This window comes from Pseudophryne corroboree, chromosome 9 (assembly GCF_028390025.1).
Source record: "Pseudophryne corroboree isolate aPseCor3 chromosome 9, aPseCor3.hap2, whole genome shotgun sequence".
NCBI lineage: Eukaryota > Metazoa > Chordata > Amphibia > Anura > Myobatrachidae > Pseudophryne > Pseudophryne corroboree.
This window is the reverse complement of record NC_086452.1, coordinates 463,654,220-463,677,920: the sequence shown is the minus strand read 5'-3', so window position 1 is coordinate 463,677,920 and position 23,701 is coordinate 463,654,220. Positions and strand designations below refer to the sequence as shown.

The 23,701-nt window shown below is 48.1% G+C and overlaps 1 protein-coding gene and 1 long non-coding RNA gene across 6 annotated transcripts in view; one reads left to right on the top strand and one right to left on the bottom strand.

The window, feature by feature from the left end:
• Nucleotides 1-18,122, top strand: part of ITPR1 (inositol 1,4,5-trisphosphate receptor type 1) — a 160,065-nt gene extending 141,943 nt beyond the window's left edge. For all 4 annotated transcript variants that reach the window (XM_063941290.1, XM_063941288.1, XM_063941289.1 and 1 more), the window contains 13 exons: nucleotides 281-400; nucleotides 2,138-2,245; nucleotides 2,344-2,536; nucleotides 2,695-2,817; nucleotides 2,907-3,082; nucleotides 10,166-10,330; nucleotides 10,466-10,661; nucleotides 10,788-10,865; nucleotides 10,947-11,092; nucleotides 11,217-11,382; nucleotides 11,640-11,800; nucleotides 16,769-16,930; nucleotides 17,234-18,122. In XM_063941290.1, coding sequence (XP_063797360.1) covers nucleotides 281-400; nucleotides 2,138-2,245; nucleotides 2,344-2,536; nucleotides 2,695-2,817; nucleotides 2,907-3,082; nucleotides 10,166-10,330; nucleotides 10,466-10,661; nucleotides 10,788-10,865; nucleotides 10,947-11,092; nucleotides 11,217-11,382; nucleotides 11,640-11,800; nucleotides 16,769-16,930; nucleotides 17,234-17,320 — 1,881 coding nt within the window. In that variant the 3' untranslated portion in view covers nucleotides 17,321-18,122. The remainder of the gene's footprint in view (nucleotides 1-280; nucleotides 401-2,137; nucleotides 2,246-2,343; nucleotides 2,537-2,694; nucleotides 2,818-2,906; nucleotides 3,083-10,165; nucleotides 10,331-10,465; nucleotides 10,662-10,787; nucleotides 10,866-10,946; nucleotides 11,093-11,216; nucleotides 11,383-11,639; nucleotides 11,801-16,768; nucleotides 16,931-17,233) is intronic.
• Nucleotides 15,263-23,701, bottom strand: part of LOC134958594 (uncharacterized) — a 33,096-nt gene continuing 24,657 nt past the window's right edge. For both annotated transcript variants that reach the window (XR_010187073.1, XR_010187074.1), the window contains exon 3: nucleotides 15,263-16,003. This is a non-coding gene — a long non-coding RNA (uncharacterized LOC134958594). The remainder of the gene's footprint in view (nucleotides 16,004-23,701) is intronic.

The following is a 23,701-nucleotide window of genomic DNA, read 5'->3' as shown; positions in this document are numbered from 1 at the left end:
TATTATATTATTATTATTTTAATTGTTATATATATATATTCTTTTTTTGCAAAGGTCTTATATTTCTGTAGTCTCAAGCTGAAAAATAAGCTCATAGAAACAAACGATATTAGTAAGTGGTGATAATTCTACACTGCTTCCAGCTCACAAGGGGTTAACCAGATTTGGGAATTACCCCTCTCCCCTCCCTAAGGATGCATGGGGGGCAGAACTGGACAATGTATACTCTGTTATAACTAATTTGTCATTGCATCTCCTTGCTTCCCGTCATTCCTGCTAGGTGGAGGTGATAAAGAAGGCTTATCTCCAGGGCGAGGTGGAGTTTGAGGACGGGGAATGTGAGGATCACGCCGCCTCTCCACGCAACGTGGGACACAATATTTATATCCTCGCACATCAGGTGGGATGCTTGCATAACTGCCATCACATTGTGTACTGGGATAACGCTGAACAGCGCGAGGTGTTCTTACCATGGACACTGTGTCCTAGTCGCTGGCAGGTGTGCCAGGTGCCACAGGCCTTGCCTGGGTACAGGAGAGTCCTGGAGAGCTGCCCAGTCTGTAAACTGTAGCGGGAACTGTGCTGGAGGAGAGCTAGGGAGACCGTTCTGGTTATGGAACAAATTAAATTGTTCACAAATCCTCACCTGCCCCCCAGGTGCTGAGCCGCACGTTCACGCCGCTCGGGTTGCACATGGCGGCTATAAAATACAAATTGCTCAAATATATTATAATTTACAGTGAGATGGGTAGCTAGAACAACCAAATGTAACACATTGTTAACTGTGAAGTTGAAAGCCAGATTGAACGCAATGCATTTATTGCAAGCAGCATGATCTGTGTAAATCCATTAACCAGCTGGTAACTTGTCTACCGTTATACAATTGGTCCAGTTAATTATTGTAGCCCCAGTGGTGTGCATTAACCCCCCCCCCCCCATTCATTTAAAGATGCATGTGCAGAACGTATGACGTTCCCCCGCTGTGCGAGGATCAGTACGCTACCGGCTGCTCCTCAGTCACATTTGTATTGCGTTTTAATGTGTGGGTTCTTCTGTGATACAAGGTTGTTACTCCCTTGTCTGCAGAAGCATTGTTGGAATACTGTTGCCTGGTAACTGAAATCAATCCATACAAATGACAGCTATATGTGGCCGTACCCCCTTATAGTAATACAATTCCAGGAAGAAATGTTCCTTATCGAGGAAGTCCTATATATACTGTAGCACGTGTTTTCCCTTCTTTTTTTATTTTTATTTTTTTTATTTTTGCTTTTCTTATTTTTCTTCTCATTTTTATTTTTTTAATTTTTTGTCCGTGTGTGAACCGACCCAGATACACGTGATTTGTTGTATAGTGTTCATTCTCCATTGTAACTTCTGCATCTTAAAAAATAACAACGAATCCAGTCACACTTAATATGCCGTTTGTAACCTCCGTGAATGGCGCACATGGCTGGTCTCCGAGTGCTGGGCGCACAGAATGGGCCCCCCACCTCTGTGTGTAGGTGATGGCCCATTCACTATGAACCGATGAATCAGTCTGTGCAGCTGATGGCTGCTCCGGCTATAGAGACGTTCAGCCTGAAAGTGAGAGCTGCTGTCTGGTAATAGCCTGCAATTATGACACACGCTTACAGCCTGGTGAGAGTCTTATTACACATGCAAGTTCTGAGCGGTGCAGCCAACCGGGAGAACATCCTGAAAAATGTTCCCATATTATCATTTAAAGGGGCTATCGGGTATAAATGATTGGATTGCACAGGCCACCTGCAACTTGCTAAATACAGTCTCCCAACTTCTTATTTTGTACACACCCCCCCCCCCCCCCCCCTATTAAAGTGTTTGATTTTATTTTGAAATAACCACAATAATTGACGGATATGGCCCATAACTACATTGCAGAAATGGATTAATGCAGTGAGCAGAGCAGTTATGGATCATATCTAAGGGCAACCAAATGTAACACATTGTTAACTGTGAAGTTGAAAGCCAGATTGAACGGCAATGCATTTATTGCAAGCAGCATGATCTGTGTAAATCCATTAACCAGCTGGTAACTTGTCTACCGTTATACAATTGGTCCAGTCAATGGTCTTCTACACACTGGTGACGTTTTATATGGTTTTTCCGCACGCAGCTGGCGAGGCACAACAAGGAGCTCCAACATATGCTGAAACCAGGTGTCCAAACAGGCGACGGTGATGAGGCCCTGGAGTTCTATGCCAAGCACACAGCTCAGATAGAGGTGAGCTTGGCAAAGTGCACTGACGAGGGGGTGGAGTGTGGTGGCTTGTACCGAAGTGTAAGGGGTAGAACTGAGGAAGATTTGCCGTGTCTCCTCAGATCGTGCGTCTTGACCGGACGATGGAGCAGATAGTCTTTCCTGTCCCTAGCATCTGCGAGTTTCTTACGAAGGAGTCAAAGCTGCGAGTTTATTACACGACTGAGCGGGATGAACAAGGCAGCAAGATTCACGACTTCTTCCAACGTTCTGAGGACCTATTCAATGAAATGAACTGGCAGAAGAAGTTGCGAGGTGAGAAGAACAGGTGGTGGTGCACAGTACAGGGCGATGGGACTATTGGAGAATGCCCACTGGTAACAAATGTCGTGTAATGAGGTTCTGATAGGTTCTCTGTATGGTGGTAATTCAATGCCTACGGTAACCATCACCTTCTTCCTGGTGTCTTGCAGCGCAGCATGTCCTATACTGGTGCTCTCGGAACATGACCTTCTGGAGCAGTATCTCCTTCAACTTGGCTGTGCTTATGAATCTTCTTGTTGCTTTTTTCTACCCCTTCATTGGTGTACGAGGAGGTGAGTTTTATGGTACTTCTAGAGGGGGAAAAACGCACCATTGACTTCGTGATTTTGCCAACACCTCCCAATTATGTTCTTTATTTTAGGAACACTGGATGCTCGTCTCTCAGGCCTACTCTGGAGTGCCATGTTGGTTTCTTTAGCCATAGTCATTGTCCTTCCCAAACCGCATGGTATCCGAGCTCTGATCGCATCTACCATCTTGCGACTCATCTTCTCCATCGGCCTCCAGCCGACGTTGTTTCTTCTAGGGGCATTTAATGTGAGTTGTGTGATCCCCCTTCTGTGTTCCACTGCAATCTCAAAGCTGTATAGAAGACAGTCCTATTTTTAACATCACAGCACACGTCCTCCACATGGCCCTATGTAGAGGTAGTACTGAACCCTTGCCAAGAAAACCTTTAAACAACAATCTAAACTGCCCAGTGCATTAATTTTAAAATAGAATTCAAGGTTTCTCTATCGTCCTAGTGGATGCTGGGGTTCCTGAAAGGACCATGGGGGAATAGCGGCTCCGCAGGAGACAGGGCACAAAAAGTAAAGCTTTAGGATCAGGTGGTGTGCACTGGCTCCTCCCCCTATGACCCTCCTCCAAGCCAGTTAGATTTTTGTGCCCGGCCGAGAAGGGTGCAATCTAGGTGGCTCTCCTAAAGAGCTGCTTAGGAAAGTTTAGCTTAGGTTTTTTATTTTACAGTGAGTCCTGCTGGCAACAGGATCACTGCAACGAGGGACTTAGGGGAGAAGAAGTGAACTCACCTGCGTGCAGGATGGATTGGCTTCTTGGCTACTGGACATCAGCTCCAGAGGGACGATCACAGGTACAGCCTGGATGGTCACCGGAGCCTTGCCGCCGGCCCCCTTGCAGATGCTGAAGTAAGAAGGTCCAGAAATCGGCGGCAGAAGACTCCTCAGTCTTCTAAAGGTAGCGCACAGCACTGCAGCTGTGCGCCATTTTCCTCTCAGCACACTTCACACGGCAGTCACTGAGGGTGCAGGGCGCTGGGAGGGGGGCGCCCTGGGAGGCAAATGAATACCTATTTTGGCTAAAAATACCTCACATATAGCCTCCGGAGGCTATATGGAGATATTTAACCCCTGCCAGAATCCGTTAAGAGCGGGAGACGAGGCCGCCGAAAAAGGGGCGGGGCCTATCTCCTCAGCACACAGCGCCATTTTCCCTCACAGAAAGGCTGGAGGGAAGGCTCCCAGGCTCTCCCCTGCACTGCACTACAGAAACAGGGTTAAAACAGAGAGGGGGGGCACTAATTTGGCGATATGCTTATATATATATATTAAGATGCTATAAGGGAAAACACTTATATAAGGTTGTCCCTATATAATTATAGCGTTTTTGGTGTGTGCTGGCAAACTCTCCCTCTGTCTCTCCAAAGGGCTAGTGGGTCCTGTCCTCTATCAGAGCATTCCCTGTGTGTGTGCTGTGTGTCGGTACGTGTGTGTCGACAGGTAGGAGGACGATGTTGGTGAGGAGGCGGAGCAATTGCCTGTAATGGTGATGTCACTCTCTAGGGAGTCGACACCGGAATGGATGGCTTATTTAGGAAATTACGTGATAATGTCAACACGCTGCAAGGTCGGTTGACGACATGAGACGGCCGACAAACAATTAGTACGGTCCAGACGTCTCAAAAACACCGTCAAGGGTTTTAAAACGCCCGTTTACTTTAGTCGGTCGACACAGACACAGACAGGGACACTGAATCCAGTGTCGACGGTGAATAAACAAACGTATTCCTTATTAGGGCCACACGTTAAAGGCAATGAAGGAGGTGTTACGTATTTCTGATACTACAAGTACCACAAAAGAGGGTATTATGTGGGATGTGAAAAAACTACCATAGTTTTTCCTGAATCAGATAAATTAAATAAAGTGTGTGATGATGCGTGGGTTCCCCCCGATAGAAAATTATGGGCGGTATACCCTTTCCCGCCAGAAGTTAGGGCGCGTTGGGAAACACCCTTTAAGGTGGATAAGGCGCTCACACGCTTATCAAAACAAGTGGCGGTACCGTCTATAGATAGGGCCGTCCTCAAGGACCAGCTGACAAGGCTGGAAAATATAATAAAAAGTATATACACACATACTGGTGTTATACTGCGGCCAGCGATCGCCTCAGCCTGGATGTGCAGAGCTAGGGTGGCTTGGTCGGATTCCCTGACTAAAAATATTGATACCCTTGACAGGGACAGTATTTTATTGACTATAGAGCATTTCTATATATGCGAGATGCACAGAGGGATATTTGCACTCTGGCATCATGAATAAACGCGATGTCCATAACTGCCAGAAGATGTTATGGACACGACAGTGGTCAGGTGATGCAGATTCCAAACGGCACAGTATGGCCGTATACAGGAAGAGGACTTGTTTGGGGTCGGTCCATCGGACCTGGTGGTCACGGCAACTGCTGGAAAATCCACCGTTTTTTACCCTAAGTCACATCTCTGCAGAAAAAGACACCGTCTTTTCAGCCTCAGTCCTCTCGTCCCTATAAGAACATATCTGCCCAGGGATAGAGGAAAGGGAAGAAGACTGCAGCAGGCAGCCCATTCCCAGGAACAGAAGCGTTCCACCGCGTCTGACAAGTTCTCAGCATGGCGCTGAGACCGTACAGGACCCCTGGATCCTACAAGTAGTATCCCGGGGGTACAGATGGGAATGTCGAGACGTTTCCCCTTCGCAGGCTCCTGAAGTCTGCTTTACCAAGTCTCCCTCCGACAAGGAGGTAGTATGGGAAAAAATTCACAAGCTGTATTCCCAGCAGGTGATAATTAAATTACCCCTCCTACTACAGAAAAGGGGTATTATTCCACACTATATTGTGGTACTGAAGCCAGAAGGCTAGGTGAGACTTATTCTAAAAAATTTTTTTTGAACACTTACAAAGGTTCAAATTAAGATGAAGTCACTCAGAGCAGTGATAACGAACCAGGAATAAGGGGACTATATAGTGTCCCGGGACATCAGGGATGCTTACCTCTATGTCCCAAATTTGCCCTTCTCACTAAGGGTACCTCAGGTTCGTGGTGCAGAACTGTCACTATCAGTTTCAGACGCTGCCGTTTGGATTGTCCACGGCACCCTGGGGTCTTTACCAAGGTAATGGCCGAATTGATGATTCTTCTTCGAAGAAAAGGCGTCTTAATTATCCCTTACTTGGACGATCTCCTGATAGGGGCATAGTCCAGGGAACAGTTGGAGGTCGGAGTAGCACTATCTCGGATACTGCTACAATCAGCACGGGTGGATTCTAAATATTCCAAAATCGCAGCTGATCCCGACGACACGTCTGCTGTGCCTAGGGATGATTCTGGACACAGTCCAGAAAAAGGTGTTTCTCCCGGAAGAGAAAGCCAGGGAGTTATCCGAGCAAGTCAGGAACCTCCTAAAAACAGTGCATCATTGCACAAGGGTCCTGGTAAAAATGGTGGCTTCCTACGAAGCAATTCCATTCGGCAGATTTCACGTAAGAACTTTTCAGTGGGATCTGCTGGACAAATGGTCCGGATCGCATCTTCAGATGCATCAGCGGATAACCCAATATCCAAGGACAAGGGTGTCTCTCCTGTGGTGGTTATAGAGTGCTCATCTTCTAGAGGGCAGCAGATTCGGCATTCAGGATTGGATGCTGGTAACCACGGAGCCCAGCCTGAGAGGCTGGGGAGCAGTCACACAAGGAAAAAATTTCCAGGGAGTGTGATCAAGTATGGAGACTTTTCTCCACATAAATATACTGGAGCTAAGGGTAAATTTATAATGCTCTAAGCTTAGCAAGACCTCTGCTTCAAGGTCAGCCGGTATTGATCCAGTGGGAAAAACATCACGGCAGTCGCCCACGTAAACAGACAGGGCGACACAAGAAGCAGGAGGGCAATGGCAGAAACTGCAAGGACTTTTCGCTGGGCGGAAAATCATGTGATAACACTGTCAGCAGTTTTTCATCCCGGGAATGGAAACTGGGAAGCAGACTTCCTCAGCACGACCTCCACCCGGGAGAGTGGAAATTTCATTGAGAAGTTTTTTCCACATGATTGTAAACCGTTGGGAAATACCAAAGGTGGACATGATGGCGTCCCGTCTGAACAAAAAACGGGACAGGTATTGCGCCAGGTCAAGAGACCCTCAGGCAATAGATGTGGACGTTCTGGTAACACCGTGGGTGTACCAGTCGGTGTATGTGTTCCCTCCTCTGCTTCTCATACCTAAGGTGCTGAGAATTATAAGACGTAGAGGAGTAAGAACTATACTCATGGCTCCGGATTGGCCAAGAAAGACTTGGTACCCGGAACTTCAAGAGATGCTTACAGAGGTCTTATGGCCTCTGCCGCTAAGAAGGGACTTGCTTCAGCAAGTACCATGTCTGTTCCAAGACTTACCGCAGCTGCGTTTGTCGGCATGGCGATGGAAAGCCGGATCCTAAGGGAAAAAAGGCATTCCGGAAGAGGTCATTCCTACCCTGGTCAAAGCCAGAAAGGAGGTGACCGCACAACATTATCACCACGTGTGGCGAAAATATGTTGCGTGGTGTGAGGCCAGGAAGGCCCCACAAAGAAATTTCAACTCGGTCGTTTCCTGCATTTCCTGCAAACAGGAGTGTCTATGGGCCTCAAATTGGGGTCCATTAAGGTTCAAATTCGGCCCTGTAAATTTTCTTCCAGAAAGAATTGGTTTCAGTTCCTGAAGTCCAGAAGTTTGTCAAGGGAGTATTGCATATACAAACCCCTTTTTTGTGCCTCCAGTGGCACTGTGGGATCTCAACGTAGTTCTGGGATTCCTCAAATCACATTGGTTTAAAACCAGTCAAATATGTGGATTTGAAGCATCTCACATAAAAAGTGACCATGCTCTTGGCCCTGGCCTGGACCAGGCGAGTGTCAAATTGGTGGTTTTTTCTCAAAAAAGCCCATATCTGTTTGTCCATTCGGACAGGGCAGAGCTGCGGACTCGTCCCCAGTTCTCTCCCTAAGGTGGTGTCAGTGTTTCACCTGAACCAGCTTATTGTGGTGCCTTGCACCTACTAGGGACTTGGAGGACTCCAAGTTGCTAGGAGTTGTCAGGGCCCTGAAAATATGTTCCAGGACAGCTGGAGTCAGAAAATCTGACTCGCTGTTTATACTGTATGCACCCGACAAGTTGGGTGCGCCTGCTTCTAAGCAGGCGATTGCTCGTTGGATTTGTAACACAATTCAACTTGCACAGTCAGGCCTGCCACAGTCTAAATCGGTTAAGGCCCATTCCACAAGGAAGGTGGGCTCATCTTGGGCGGCTGCCCGAGAGGTCTCGGCATTACAACTCTGCCGAGCAGCTACGTGGTCAGGGGAGAACACGTTTGTAAAATTCTACAAATTTGATATCCTGGCAAAAGAGGACCTGGAGTTCTCTCATTCGGTGCTGCAGAGTCATCCGCACTCTCCCGCCCGTTTGGGAGCTTTGGTATAATCCCCATGGTCCTTTCAGGAACCCCAGCATCCACTAGGACGATAGAGAAAATAAGAATTTACTTACCGATAATTCTATTTCTCGGAGTCCGTAGTGGATGCTGGGCGCCCATCCCAAGTGCGGATTATCTGCAATACTTGTACATAGTTACAAAAATCGGGTTATTATTGTTGTGAGCCATCTTTTTAGAGGCTCCGCTGTTATCATACTGTTAACTGGGTTTAGATCACAAGTTGTACGGTGTGATTGGTGTGGCTGGTATGAGTCTTACCCGGGATTCAAAATTCCTCCCTTATTGTGTACGCTCGTCCGGGCACAGTACCTAACTGGCTTGGAGGAGGGTCATAGGGGGAGGAGCCAGTGCACACCACCTGATCCTAAAGCTTTACTTTTTGTGCCCTGTCTCCTGCGGAGCCGCTATTCCCCCATGGTCCTTTCAGGAACCCCAGCATCCACTACGGACTCCGAGAAATAGAATTATCGGTAAGTAAATTCTTATTTTTGTGAGGATGCCTTCAACCCGGAGACTATATACCATCTGTATTGCAGTAATGGTACTTAACATTTTAACCACGTTTATTTTCTGCAGTGTAAAATACACTTTGTTTTTCACTGATACCTGATAGTGGTGTTGGATATGTAGGTTGAGAACTGTGAAAATAATGGCTATAAACCAGGGCCGGACTGGGACTAAAAATAGGCCCTGGCATTTTTGAAGCACACAGGCCCACCTCTGTGACTCCTCCCCTTACTATTCCTGACTCCTCCCACTTATTAGTCTATGCTCTTACAAATATAATTAATATTCTAACAACATACAAGCGTACATCATTTTCTATTAAAATACACACAACCTGTGGTTGAAGTGGAAATTTTTAGGTGGGGGTATGTAAATGTGAAGTTTGTAAATAAGCGCTCGTGCTCCGGAAAAGGGGGCGTGGCCACTCAAAAGGAGGCGTGTAGTTTATCACCCCATACACCCCTTATACGCATTATGCACTACAATAGTAGGACCCCTTATACTATCTAGTACTGGTGCCTCTTTCACATTATACCACACAGTATGAGCCGAAATTTACATTATAGCACCCGGTATGAGCCGAAATTTACATTATATGCCCCTAATAGTGAAGTGCCAGGTATACAAATGCCCCCACAGTGCCAGGTATACAAATGCCCCCACAGTGCCAGGTATACAAATGCCCCCACAGTGCCAGGTATACAAATGCCCCCACAGTGCCAGGTATACAAATGCCCCCACAGTGCCAGGTATACAAATGCCCCCACAGTGCCAGGTATACAAATGCCCCCACAGTGCCAGGTATACAAATGCCCCCACAGTGCCAGGTATACAAATGCCCCCACAGTGCCAGGTATACAAATGCCCCCACAGTGCCAGGTATACAATTGTCCCCACAGCAGCCAGTGCTGCAGCTACTTACCGCTGCTGTGAGGAACGGGGGTGAATCAGGAGAGCAGAGCGCCCGCCAGCGCGGCTGTGTCTGGTGCTGCGGCGGCTTCGTTCAAACCAGCCGCCGGTTCGTGAGCCAATCAGAGCTCGCGGACCGGCGGCTTCTGATTGGCTGCCGGTCCGCGAGCTCTGATTGGCTCACGAACCGGCGGCTGGTTTGAACGAAGCCGCCGCAGCACCAGACACAGCCGCGCTGGCGGGCGCTCTGCTCTCCTCTCCTGACAGCTGAGACATGCTGCCGCCGGACTGAGCGGCAGTGTGTCTCAGTGACCGCTGGACCGGCCCAAGTGGCCATCGGCCCTTCTGGCATTTGCCAGAAGTGCCAGATGGCCAGTCCGGCCCTGCTATAAACTATAGCTCATCTATGACTTCATTAGAGGAGTTTAGACATTTTCATGGAACTTCTCTATCCTCAGGTGTGCAACAAGATAATCTTCCTAACCAGCTTTGTGGGCAACCGCGGCACCTTCACGCGGGGCTACGGTGCCATGGTGCTTGACGTGGAGTTTCTCTACCACTTACTGTATCTGCTTATCTGTGCCATGGGGGTGTTTGTACATGAATTCTTCTACAGTCTGTTGGTGGGTATCTTTTTTTTTTTTTTTTTTGTTAAACTCCAGGCTTGGTATGCGTTTACAATTCTTTGATGTGTAGAGCGGAAGTTGTTGTTGCGGCATCTACTGCCAGCTTGTTGACTCACTGCTGTCTTCTCCTAGCTCTTTGACCTGGTGTACCGGGAGGAGACCCTGCTCAACGTGATAAAGAGCGTAACGAGGAACGGCCGCTCCATCATTCTTACAGCTGTGCTGGCGCTGATCCTGGTCTACCTGTTCTCCATTGTGGGGTATCTCTTCTTTAAGGATGACTTCATACTGGAAGTAGACAGGCTGCCCAATGAGACAACCTTTCCGGGTGAGCTGTGGGTTTCTACGGCAATGCATGTTCCCTACCCTTAAAGCTCTGCTGCCAATCCATTCTCAAAGGGATGAGCATTCATAGGACTACAATCCCTTATGTATTTATGTACTCCCATTACAGAGACCGGCAGCTCTATGACCAGAGAGCTGCTGTATCCAGAAGTTTGTCGGCTGGAGTCTGGAAGTAACTGCACCCAGGGTAAGGGCGTTGCTTGTAGTATGGAGAACCTGAATATTGACATGGTCTTCTTATATGTATAACTAAATATGCTTTTTCTAGAGGAGCCATCGGAGATTGCGGAAGTAGAGGAGGAGGAGAAGGAACACACGTGTGAGACCTTGCTTATGTGCATCGTGACTGTCCTGAGCCACGGGCTGAGGAGTGGTGGAGGCGTTGGGGACGTTCTACGGAAACCTTCCAAAGAGGTAGAAGATGGTTGCAAAGAGGTTTCGCTGGGTCGTTGCAATGATGAAGTGCTACATGCGGGTGCAGAGGAGGGTTTGGGGGAGGGGGAGAAACCATTCGTGACCAGTCTCCCATTCTTCACAGGAGCCTCTGTTTGCAGCACGGGTCATCTATGATCTCTTGTTCTTCTTCATGGTCATCATTATTGTGCTGAACTTGATTTTTGGAGTCATCATCGACACGTTTGCAGATTTGAGAAGCGAGAAACAGAAGAAAGAGGAAGTGCTGAAGACCACGTGCTTCATTTGTGGTGGGTTGCAATCCCATTGCAGTCGGGAACGGGCAGGGACACTTTACAATCTCTTGTGGTTTATTAGTAACATCCAGAGTTTGGTTTCTGGACATGATGAAATATATTTGTTAAGTGTCTTTCTCAGGTTTTCTTCTAAGACGATGCCCACTGCGGGGGTTGTCCATGTGACACCATTCGCCGCCGCACCTTATATGCAAGTCTACATGATTCTGCAAATTAATAATTTTATCTCTCTCCCATCTGATGCTTTTCAGGGCTGGAACGGGACAAATTTGACAACAAAACTGTGACGTTTGAGGAGCACATAAAGGAGGAACACAACATGTGGCATTACTTGTGTTTCATCGTGCTGGTGAAAGTGAAAGATTCCACGGAGTACACTGGACCGGAGAGCTATGTGGCGGAAATGATTAAGGTGAGGCTTGCTGAGTGCTGCTCGGTGGTCCATGTGTGCCAGGGTTCCCGTTCTAGCTGAAGGAATTTGAAAAGGGTCAAGGAACAAAATGAGAAAAACATTCCTCACTAGTTGCCTAAGGATGGAGCCAAAATCTGGATCTGGTTTCTGGCGGAAACCGAAGTTTGCTAACAGTCTGCTTCCAATGTCATCCCTAAGGCAACCATCAATGATCCCGTACTGATGGAAGTACTTTTTCCATAATGGTGGGTTTTTGATGGTTGCCAGCCATTTGATTCAGATTTCCGATGCCCATCCGATGGCGGATTTGTTTTTTTTTCAGTTGTAGACACCCAGAAGTAGTATCCACAGCTCAGCTAATGTGCAAAGCTCTGACTTCTGCGCACAGTATATCAATCAATGGTTATATTATGTGATTTGATGGTGGACTTCCATGTATACCATAAAACAAACACTGAATTGGCTGATTTTTTTGGGGGCACAGGTTCTTTACTGTTGCTGGAGTGGATTATAAACCTATGTTCCTATATTGTACACCCAGCTGGGATTTGTCAGATTTCTATCGCCTGATCAAACCGGCAGCTGCACCAGCAAAAGTTTTTATATGGGAAAAGAAGAAACTCTCCATAGCTACTTCTATATCTTAATTTTATTCTTCAGGTTCATAAGGGCTCCACAGGGAGACAGTTGGGTGTCTGTGCAGATTTATAGTATGGTATTTGGTAGATTATGCATTTAAAGCAACCATTGTCTCCAGAAATATTACTACTATCTCGCTTATAGTGCCCCTGCCCCAAGTTTTTTTTCTGTGATATGCGTTATTGGGGACTGGATAGGAACAATGGGCCAAATTCAGACCTGATTGCTCCTCTGCGAATTCGCAGAGGATTGCGATCGTATAGCCGCCGCCCAGACAGAGTGAAAATCCGCCCTGTGCAAGTCTGTGTACGCTGTGCGAAAAGCTGTGTAAACGCTGGCCAGCTGCAAATGCGTCTGCAACTCGCTCACCATCGAATGAGTTTTCCAGTCTGTGCGTAGCCCAGGACTTACTCCTACAGTGTGATACAAACAGGCTGATCGGGGCCGGAGCGGACGTCATACGCTTGGGAATGCCTGTGTTTTTCCTGAAACTCACAGAAAACGGCCACTTACCACCCCCCAAACATCAATCAACCTACGAACACTTGGCATTCAAAAAAGACGCTGGATTTTTTCGCAGTTTGGCCTTGCGCGTGCACATTGCGATCCGTAAGCATGCGCAGTCAATCGACAATTGGCCGCCTTGCGAATTCGCACAACAGCGACCAGGTCTGAATGTGTTTGTCTCTCTTTCTTGCTGGGAGTGACCATGTTTTATTTTGTATGCAGTGCATCCTTTTCTTTCCTGGCATGTGTATTTTTTTTTTTTTTTTCCTCTCCGATTAATTTATTCCTGGCAATTGCACTTCATAAGCACACTTTACTCCAGCAGAAGGGAACCTGAAGGTCCCAGCGTAACCTATCATACTCTGCATGCTGGGACATGTAGTTGCAGAACAGCTAACCAGGCACAAGCCTGCCTTCCTCTGCACAGTGTGGGGGACGTGCAGCTGCGGAGTCTTTCCATCAGGGTGTGGAAGCGGTTAAGTCTCTTGTCTGGATGTGAGGGAGCAGAGTTGGGTCAGAGGGAGGAAACTTCATCCTCTGCAGGGGGACCAGCATCTTCCTCATTAGCAAGAATTGACTCATATGGTGGGCGGCTTGTCTGACCGGATTAGGCTGTGGGTTTTTTTCATCAGCCCTGCAGTTGAGGAATCCACTTCCTGGACTAGACTTGACCCCTAGAACTATATAGGCGGGAGGGAGGGGGGGGGGGGGGGGGGTGCAGACAGGCCCTTCTCTGTAAAGGCAATGACGTTGGAGGGAGATCCTTGTTCAAACATTCTCTCCCCCTCCACCCGCTACGTGTGTATTGCACCACTTCTGGGTGAGCTGAGGGGGAGACGCTGAAAGTGAAGTGTATATTGCACCAAAGTGGGTGTGGTTACACCACCCCAGCTGCACCGAATATCTTTCTGAATAAGTGTATTTAGGAGAATGACCGCTAGTAAAGGAGCGTTTTACCTCAGGCTATTACCCCGTGAGTGACCGCAATACTCCCTGGTGCTGAGCACTAGTTTGGCAGGAATATCTGGACTGCGTATGAGAGGGCAATAAATGCTGGTATCTGGCCCTATTCCACCAATCCTGGGGGAATAAGTTCCCAAACACTTCCTTTCCCAAAATCACCGTTCTCCTGGGAGACCCCCTGAGCTACATTTTGCATAGGTGTGAGGCGTGCACAGGGCATGCACTTGTCACCTGTACCTCTTGACACCGCTGCGGTAACTGTAGCTTGCAGAATACCACCCCACCACCACCTCCCTCGGGTTTCCGGAGCTGTACTCCCCCGTGTCTGGGCTTGTGTCCGGGACTTTTCTAGTCCCTTTACTTAGAAGTGAGAGGTTGTGCGGTTTAGACACATCTGCATGGAGGAAGCTGCGGGGATGGAGAGGGGGGAGAGGCGCAGGATCTGTTGCGCTGTAGAGGATGACTGAGCGCCTGGATAGAGAGGACTGCTGGCTGCGGTGATCACTAATGAGGGGAGTGGGTTTCCCTGGGAAGGATCTTTGTGGTGCCTGTTCCTGTCCCTCCATAGTGAGGCGGTCATTGCGGTAGTTGTGCAGGAGAGGTGCACGTTCTATAAAGTGTAAATGAATAGCATCCAGCATCCTGTGACCTGATGAAGCTTCTACGTCTCTGGTTACAGCACGGTAGAAACCCCCTACACCGGTTTGCTTTTCTTCATCTGCTTTCTAACCTTTCCTCAACATTCATTCTTGCACAATAAACACTTATAGGGTTACGTAACAGTCCATGTGCACTCCTGTGGTTTATAATCCATTCCCCTCGTTTCCTTTTAGATTGTAAGCTCCGGTGAGCGCTCCTGTTGCTTTCTATTCTAGTGCCTGATTGTGCAGCGCTACAGAACATGTTGCTGAGATACCTGTGTGCCATGACTCCTCTCCATATCTGTTCCACACAAGTGGTGCAGCCTCCATTGTGGTGAGGGGGCAGGACACTGAAAAACTGGGCATACAAACAGAAACCTCTGGAAAAAGTGGGGGTAGCATGCACACAGACTGGAGACTTACAATGACCTTAGTGTGATGTGTCGGGCATCAGCCCCTTTCTTTGTGCATTACCTGGGGAGTACAGGTGTTGTCCCGTCTCGGTGCATTACCTGGGGAGTACAGGTGTTGTCCCGTCTCGGTGCATTACCTGGGGAGTACAGGTGTTGTCCCGTCTCGGTGCATTACCTGGGGAGTACAGGTGTTGTCCCGTCTCGGTGCATTACCTGGGGAGTACAGGTGTTGTCCCGTCTCGGTGCATTACCTGGGGAGTACAGGTGTTGTCCCGTCTCGGTGCATTACCTGGGGAGTACAGGTGTTGTCCCGTCTCGGTGCATTACCTGGGGAGTACAGGTGTTGTCCCGTCTCGGTGCATTACCTGGGGAGTACAGGTGTTGTCCCGTCTCGGTGCATTACCTGGGGAGTACAGGTGTTGCTTTCTCTGTATACACCTAGGTTTGGGGAGACGGTGTTGCATGGAGTAGTGGGGGGCACTGGATAGCACATTACCAATACCTGTCTACCTGGATGGTGGAGACGTGGGACAGAAGACATGTTGCTTTGATTGCTCCTGTGTGGGGGTGGTTTCATACTTGGGCTGCACTGGGAATCTTCAGACATACTTTCTCAGGGCCAGACGGTCCATGTCAGATCTTGCTGTTGGCCCCGCTGTTGTATAATAACGGTTCCCAGGAAATGACCATGATCATAATTTAATCTGTAAAATGAGACGCATCTCCTCAGCGTTGGACAGTTTGTGTAACAAATCGTACAAAAATAAACGTGGAACAAGGACGTTCGAGGTAGGTGAAGGTCCAGACGTGACACATGGAGTAGACTCCTAGTTAGAGTTTACAATCTAGCAGTAGAGAGCAGTTCCGAGGCAATAGCAGGGAGTGAGTTCTCTCCTCTTTGCAAGGACAGAGGAGGCAACGAAGGGCAATACAGAATTCTAGTTTTGGTCCAGTACCTCCTGAAGGGCTGGATGTTGCTGTGTGGTGGATGCACTTTAGGTCTTATGTACACATGGACCCTCCAATTCTGTGCTATAATCCTTTTGAAGAAGGGGGAAAAAAAGCAGATATGTATTTTTAAATCTAGTTCTGTGTTCTGCAGACAACACCAGCGTGTACTCATTGTCTTGTTTGCTGCACACTTGAATAGATGTTGGATGAATCACTTAGATTACGTAAATACCAATTAGTGGTGTTGGTGGACACTTATCTATTGTAAGAAGAAACAAAGCAAATTCCCCTAGCACACTGCAATGGGCCAGCAAATAGACTTGCATCTTACATAATGATAAAATGCAGAGATCTCTTTACATCTTACATGATGATAAAATGCAGAGATCCCCTTTACATGCATTTGGTAAACCACCAGCCATGGCAAGACATCTCTCTGCTCTGGTGGCCCTATGCTATATGATGGTAGCACTGCTTTGGGGCATACAGTACATCTATCCATTTCTAAATTGAGAGGCACCCCAGGATCATCCAATAAGACATTGCAAGGATCAGCATACCCTCTCTCTCCCTCCCCCCCCAACTAGTGATCCCTTTTGTGCAGCAGTTGCTTAATGAATGTATAGGCTCATCACAGGTGAATGTAAAGGAGGGGTTACGCTAGACGACAAAAAACTTATAGCACCGCTTTGCAGAAAGACCATGTTTTCTGGTTGTCAAAACCGATTTTTAGATGTAAAATAATGGGAAAGGTTTATTCGGGCCCAAATTAAACTATGACGTGAAGGTTGAAAATGTTCCTGCACGATTTGGCTTCGACCTACCATGATCAGCTTTGCCCTTTTCGTCCCCAGGAGAAGAACCTTGACTGGTTTCCTAGGATGAGAGCCATGTCCCTTGTGAGCAGCGACTCTGAAGGTGAGCAGAACGAACTAAGGAACCTGCAGGAGAAGCTGGAGTCCACCATGCGTCTGGTCACCTACTTGTCCAGCCAGTTGACTGAGCTAAAAGATCAGGTAAGGAGAAAGTAGGCTCTCTACCCTCTATCTTACAGGTTCTCAAACTCTGTCCTCAGGACCCCACACGGTTCAGGTTTTGCAGGTCACCTGTAGATTTTTAAAATGTGACAGTTGGTGATACACAGTGCAGCTGCTGGGTGACCTGGAAAATGTAAACCGTGTGGGGTCCTGAGGACTGAGTTTGAGAACCACTGCTCTATCTCCGGTCTGGGTCTGAAATTCCAATGAAGCCTAGACTGAGGTTGCACATAGATCTGTACGAATTGATGGTTCCATTGTGTTTTTTTTAATGCTTCACAGATGACCGAGCAACGGAAGCAGAAGCAAAGGATCGGCCTTCTTGGACAGCCAGCTCATCTAAACCTCAATCCCCAGCAGCCAGCTTAGATCCCCTTCCCGACTCCGGGCTCCACAAATGCTGCTCTGTATCTTGGCAGTAACTATGGGTTGAAGTTGTACTTGTGACCTGAGCACACCACTCCACCCCCCCCCTTTCCACTACTGTTGTCCCAACCCCAGCCTTCAAACTGATGGCATCCAACATTGGAGTCTTGTGCCAAATGCTCCCAAAGCCAGGACGGAATGGACTTTGCACTTGAGAATAAAAAAACCCCCTGAATTTAGAGGGAAAGATAATTTTATACTTCCGACTTAAAGAATTCTATTTATGAAACTTTTTTTGTTCTTTTTTGTTTTTTGTAATTTATGATGAGTGTATGGACCTTTTGTGTAATTGTATCGTACTTTTTTTTTTTGTGTGGGATGTTGTCCCATCTCAACGATTGCCAGAGGTTCGAATGCCTTTCTTTACCTGGGAGCACACACTGCAAGATAGGTCTGTGTCCCGGGAGTGACCAAACCCAGCTGGACAATACTTTTCCCTACCATGAAATCCTCGGTTTCCCTCAGACGTCTTGCTGCGCATATTTTGTGTGGGATCTTGGACAAGCAAGCCGCTGAAAGAGGATTTTGGCCGCGTCTCCCTCCTGCAGGCCCTGCTGCTGTGACACATTCCACCTCTCCTGTTGGGTAGATGGGAGCCGGCTCGGTTTAGAGCTATCCCAATTCCTGTTTTGTAAATTCACTTTGTTTGATACACGGACGCTGCTCCCTGAGTTTGTTAATATGTAAGTTTGAGATTAAAACGAATTGATGCAGACAAACTAGTCTGATTTCCTGAACGATGGAAGAGCGTGGAGGGGTGTGAATTTTTTTTTGTTTGTTTTTGTTTTGTTATAGGCGATTGCTATTCCTGCTTCTAATTGGTAAATAATGTGGAAGTCCCATGACTGTATTAAAGTTCTGGGCTGGATGCAACTTGTAATACAGCTGCAAGTAAGGATTTGGAGCAAACTGGGTGGAAACGAATGTACCACTTTTTTGAGTTTCACCAGCCGATTCGGCTCTTGTCCAGATCCCTCTTTACGAGAGATGTATCAAACCTCCCAGAGTGAGAAAGTGGAAAAGTTGTCCAAAGTGACCAATCCTCTTCTAGTTATCGGTTATCTAGCACAGTCTATAAAATGACGACCGTGAGAACCTCTCTCAAAGGTTTGGTACATATCCACCTCTGCATCAAAAAAGTGTTTCTAGGCAGCAACGCAAGAGATCTCGTGGGAGTGCGCAGGTACAAATACTATTGATGATCGCTGCGACTTTGGTAAGACGAACAACGAGCGGTGTGGCTTTCCGCTTGAAGCCGCACAGATCCTCACAGTTAGCACAAGGTAGTAAATATGGCTTCTGCAAATACAGCCACTTTGTGACGCTGCTGAGAATCGGGCCCAAAAACCTGGGCCCTTACATCACAAGTCAGAGGTGGCCTCAATTACTTAAGAATAATGCAGCATTACTGTGGATTATGAAGTACATGAGTTTTCCCAATAGACATTTATGGGATCTACGTTTACTAACTTTTGGATGGAGATAAAGTGGACTGAGATGATGTCGCAACCAACCAGCTCAACTGTCCTTTTTCAAAAACAGCCTGTAACGTGGCAGTTATGAGCTGATTGATTGGTACTTTTAAGGGGGATACACGCGGAGAGATCCGTGCTTAAATTCTAAGCAATCTGATTAGATTGCTTAGAAATTAAGCACGGATCTCTTTGTGTATGCCCCTAGCGACGGCGATGCACGGCCCCGTGCGTCGCCGACTCTAGATTTGGCCGGAGAAGTGATAATGTGGAAGGTGACATTGCAGCAGCCAATCGGCTCCTGTCATTTTTTCAAATCGGTAATGATTGGCTGGTGCGTTATTACCTTCCACATTATCACTGCTTTATCACTTCTCCAGGCTTAATACATCTGACCCATTCCGTCCACTTTATCTCCACCCAGGGCTTGGTAAATAGACCCCTAAGGGATGACCTCGGAACAAACCTATTTGTACACCCCACCATAGTTTCACTCGTGTATTTCTTTTATAGATCTTTTAGTAAAGCAAAATGTTGCATTTGTGTAGATTCCACTAGCGTGGCCAACCTGTGATGATCACGCCACGCCACTGTCTGACTATAGAGGTTTGGAAATCCCCCTCTGACTTTGAGCCGCCCCCTCTGTCTTGTCTCGGTCTCGGAACCTCACGTTCAGAGGATTGAGCTATTTAGATGTGTAGGTGTTTTGCATTGTGTGAAGGGGCTTAAAGAGAATTCTATGTTAGAATCTTATTTTATTTTTTTCTCTGCATCTGCTGGGAAGCTTAGTGCAGAAGGTGATTATTGTATTAAGCTTCTGCAGAACTCGTGCGCGGCTGCGCTCTGACCTGTTGCCGCCTCTGCAGCGGCCGGCGGCTTCCCAGTGTCTGTCCTCTCAGAAACAGCTGAGCGAGAAACTGGTTAATCGCTGTAACGTCAGCCCCGCACGCAAGGCTGTACATGTGCCTCCTCATGAGAGCTCACATTATATAACCTGCTCTCTGCGGACACACAATCCGGCTTAAAGCACAGTGTTTCATTGATGGAACGGAGGATTAAACGTGCTGGGCTGTGACCTGACTCCAGGATACAGGAGGGGGATGGCTTTCCCTCCCCCCGCCACTAGATGAGCACTTTGTTGACCCCCTACAGGACCAACTCATCGATTTTTGTGCCTTGTTTTTTCTCTAAAAAGAACTCCCAGGGTTCTAGCGAGCTTTCTCAAGACTGCACGCTTTCATATTTCTTCCCGCAAACTCAGTGGATGAAGAGGCATATGTAACAGACTGATCAGTGGAGAGAGATAAAGTGCCAAACGATTAGCTCCTGACTCGTGTTGCAGGCTGCGTTTGAAAAATGACTGGAGCGGATTGCTTGGTGCTTTCTCTCTCCAAGCTTCGATACCTCTCCCCCCCCCCCCCCCTACATTTTTAAATGGGAATTGCGTAAATGCATGATCTCTCTGTTGTAAAGGGGAGAGCGGTGTCCTCCTACAGATTTGTTCTGTGACTCGTTACAATATAATTGAGGATGCAGAAAATCGGTCTGGGTGTCTGCCCATCTCTCTCCATCCAAAATATTTAGCCCTGTGAAACGTGGGTGTTTTTACATAACTCCTATCTCCCCCCCCCTCCCCCCCACACACACACACTCCCTATTATGCTGTGCAAGGGTCAATAACAGAGATCATGGATTTTGCTGCTAATGCGTCAACCTGACCTGACATTGCAGTAAAGTTTACCATCGGTCACCCGCGGGCAGCCATCTTGCGGTCTGAAGCAATGATAACGCAGCTTTGTTTGTTTGGGACCAGTCAATGTCCGCATGTCTCATGAATCTGTCCAGTGCATAAAATGGCTGCCTCCGCTCTGTGGTAGATGGGCTAGGGTTACAATATGGCCACATGCCCCCTCACATTTTAAACCACTGCTTCCCCTTAGACTTGTCATGCCACAGAAACTGGTTTGATGTCATGGCAGGACAGAAGTTCAAGATGACCAGCGATTTACCGGCCCAACACGTCCACCACAGGCTGTGCACCAAACCGGTTTCCGTGACATGATGTCATCACCGTACACACTGACAAGCTGGCGATGACGGCTGCTGATGTGCTCATTAGACGCAGAAATCTGAGCACGCCAGGCACCTCTGTGTGTCTGACCATGTCTCTGCCAGCCCCGCCATCTTACACCTGATGCTAGGACAGTATGACGGATATGCGGCGAGGGAAGCAGTGGTCTACCTGCTCTGGCCTAGTGGGAAATTAGACTGACACAGAGAACATTACACACTGGAAAAGTCTTATTACCTTATTTACTAATCCAACCTTCTATTAACGCTCCAGTTATTTCATGTGTGGCTTTGTGGGAGAACCTGCCATCGTGAGCCACACCCCCGTTTTCGTCACTGAGGGGGCATGCCCAGCGCTCTGTGAGCTGATGGCATGCCCCCTCTCCTCCTGTCTGCAGTGAATAGACGCTGTGCGCATGTGTCACGCAGAGCAGCGAGTGCAGGATCCCCCCACCGTGGTCACTGCGGCCCGTGGGTTGGACAGTCCCAAAAAAACGGGACTGACCCACGAAAATCAAAAACAGTTGGGAGGTATGGGACTATGGTGTATTCTCTACAGTGCATAGCTGTTATTAATCTGGTACACTATCATGCATGCACTAGCAGTATTTTATAAATAAATATATATAAAAAAAAATTATATAATATATAATTATACAGCAGTTATACCCTTATCCTGCGCTGATATATATAGATATAGATATATAGATATATATATATATATATCTATCTATCTATCTATCTATCAAGGGACCCAGACCATGCACTCGCTAATGGGTATCCAAACCCCCGCTGGAGACTGGCCACACGCAATGGAGTCAAAAGGGGGGAGCGGCCCGCACCCAGGTGTCGCCTTCGGAGGGGGTGACACCAAATTGCTGGCTTCTCCACAGAGCCAGGTGCTGCAGTGTAACATTCTCCTGCATACAGGCCAGTCTCTAGGGGCAGCCAGCATCTCCGTAGATGCTGAACATGCCTCCCGGAGTGATGAAATGGGGGGCTGTCTGTGAAGACATGCCCCTCCCAAGCGAGGTCACGCCCACTATACGGGATTACCGACTATGCCATGCCCCTCTAATAGGCCACACACCCTTTTTGGCTACACTGACACTGGCAGTACACTTGGTTAATGAGCATGGTGTGAGGTGATAACAGGAGTTGTATTGTTATGTATAATATCTGCCCCTGCTGTGCAGTGCCCCAGTTCAGTGCATGGAGGGTCTAGGTATGGTGCAGTGCCCTAGCTCAGTGCATGGAGGGTCTAGGTATGGTGCAGTGCCCCAGTTCAGTGCATGGAGGGTCTAGGCATGGTGCAGTGACCCAGTTCAGTGAATGGAGGGTCTAGGCATGGTGCAGTGGTTCAGTGCATGGAGGGTCTAGGCATGGTGCAGTGCCCCGGTTCAGTGCACGGAGGGTCTAGGCATGGTGCGGTGCCCCGATTCAGTGCACGGAGGGTCTAGGCATGGTGCAGTGGTTCAGTGCATGGAGGGTCTAGGCATGGTGCAGTGCCCCGGTTCAGTGCACGGAGGGTCTAGGCATGGTGCGGTGCCCCGGTTCAGTGCACGGAGGGTCTAGGCATGGTGCGGTGCCCCAATTCAGTGCACGGAGGGTCTAGGCATAGTGCAGTGGTTCAGTGCATGGAGGGTCTAGGCATGGTGCAGTGCCCCGGTTCAGTGCATGCAGGGTCTAGGCATGGTGCCCCTGTTCAGTGCATGGAGGGTCAAGGCATGGTACAGTGCCCCAGTTGAGTGCATGGAGGGTCTAGGGATGGTGCAGTGGTTTAGTGCATGGAGGGTCTAGGCATGATGCAGTGCCCCAGTTCAGTGCATGGAGGGTCTAGGCATGGTGCAGTGCCCCGGTTCAGTGTATGGAGGGTCTAGGCATGGTGCAGTGCCCTGGTTCAGTTCACGGAGGGTCTAGACATGGCGCAGTGCCCCAGTTTAGTGCATGGCTGGGCATGGTGCACCAACTTGCTGTGATTTGCATTCTCAGGGCCTAGCCCTCTTCACTAGGGATCCTGAAGGAGGGGCCCAGTCTCCCGCATCCTCAGGAGAACTCTCCAAAATTCTGTGTGTCGTGGAGAGCAGATAATTATGTTGAACATCCTAAAGCATAGGTCTGCAAACTCTGTCCTCAGGACCCCACACAGTGCATGTTTTCCAGGTCTCCTCACAGAATCACAAGTGAAATAATTTTACTCCACCTGCGGACCTTTTAAAATGTGTCTGTGAGTAATTAATACACCTGTGCACCTGCTGGGTTACCTGCAAAACATGCACTGTGTGGGGTCCTGAGGACCGAGTTTGCAGACCTATGTCCTAAAGCAAAGCCGTTAAGGTGCGAATGGCAAATATTGGCTTTAATTGCCCTATATGGAACACAGATTGTAGATGTTAGCCGTTTTATCCATCTACTGTGTTGGGAATGAGGCCCAGGGATCATACCCTGAGGCTCCGCTCATTCTCAGCGCACTGAGCGTTTATCAGGTGTAACCCAAGATGCAGACGGGACAACTGCTGTCCTGCCCCTCATAGGAGGCACATTAATATTGCGGTAACATTTTTAGAATTAAAACTGCAAGGCTTCCTTTCCCCCGCTCCCAAGGTGGAATATTTAAAGCCGCACTTCCCGGTGTGCGCCGTAGAGTATGGCGGTTATTCCGATGCGCCTCTGTCTTTGTCTATAGCCGAGTATCCATGTAATAAGCTTACATTTAAAAATAAGCCGCGTGGTGTAAACTGCATTACAATATGCTAATGAAGGAGCCGTAATGTACAGTACT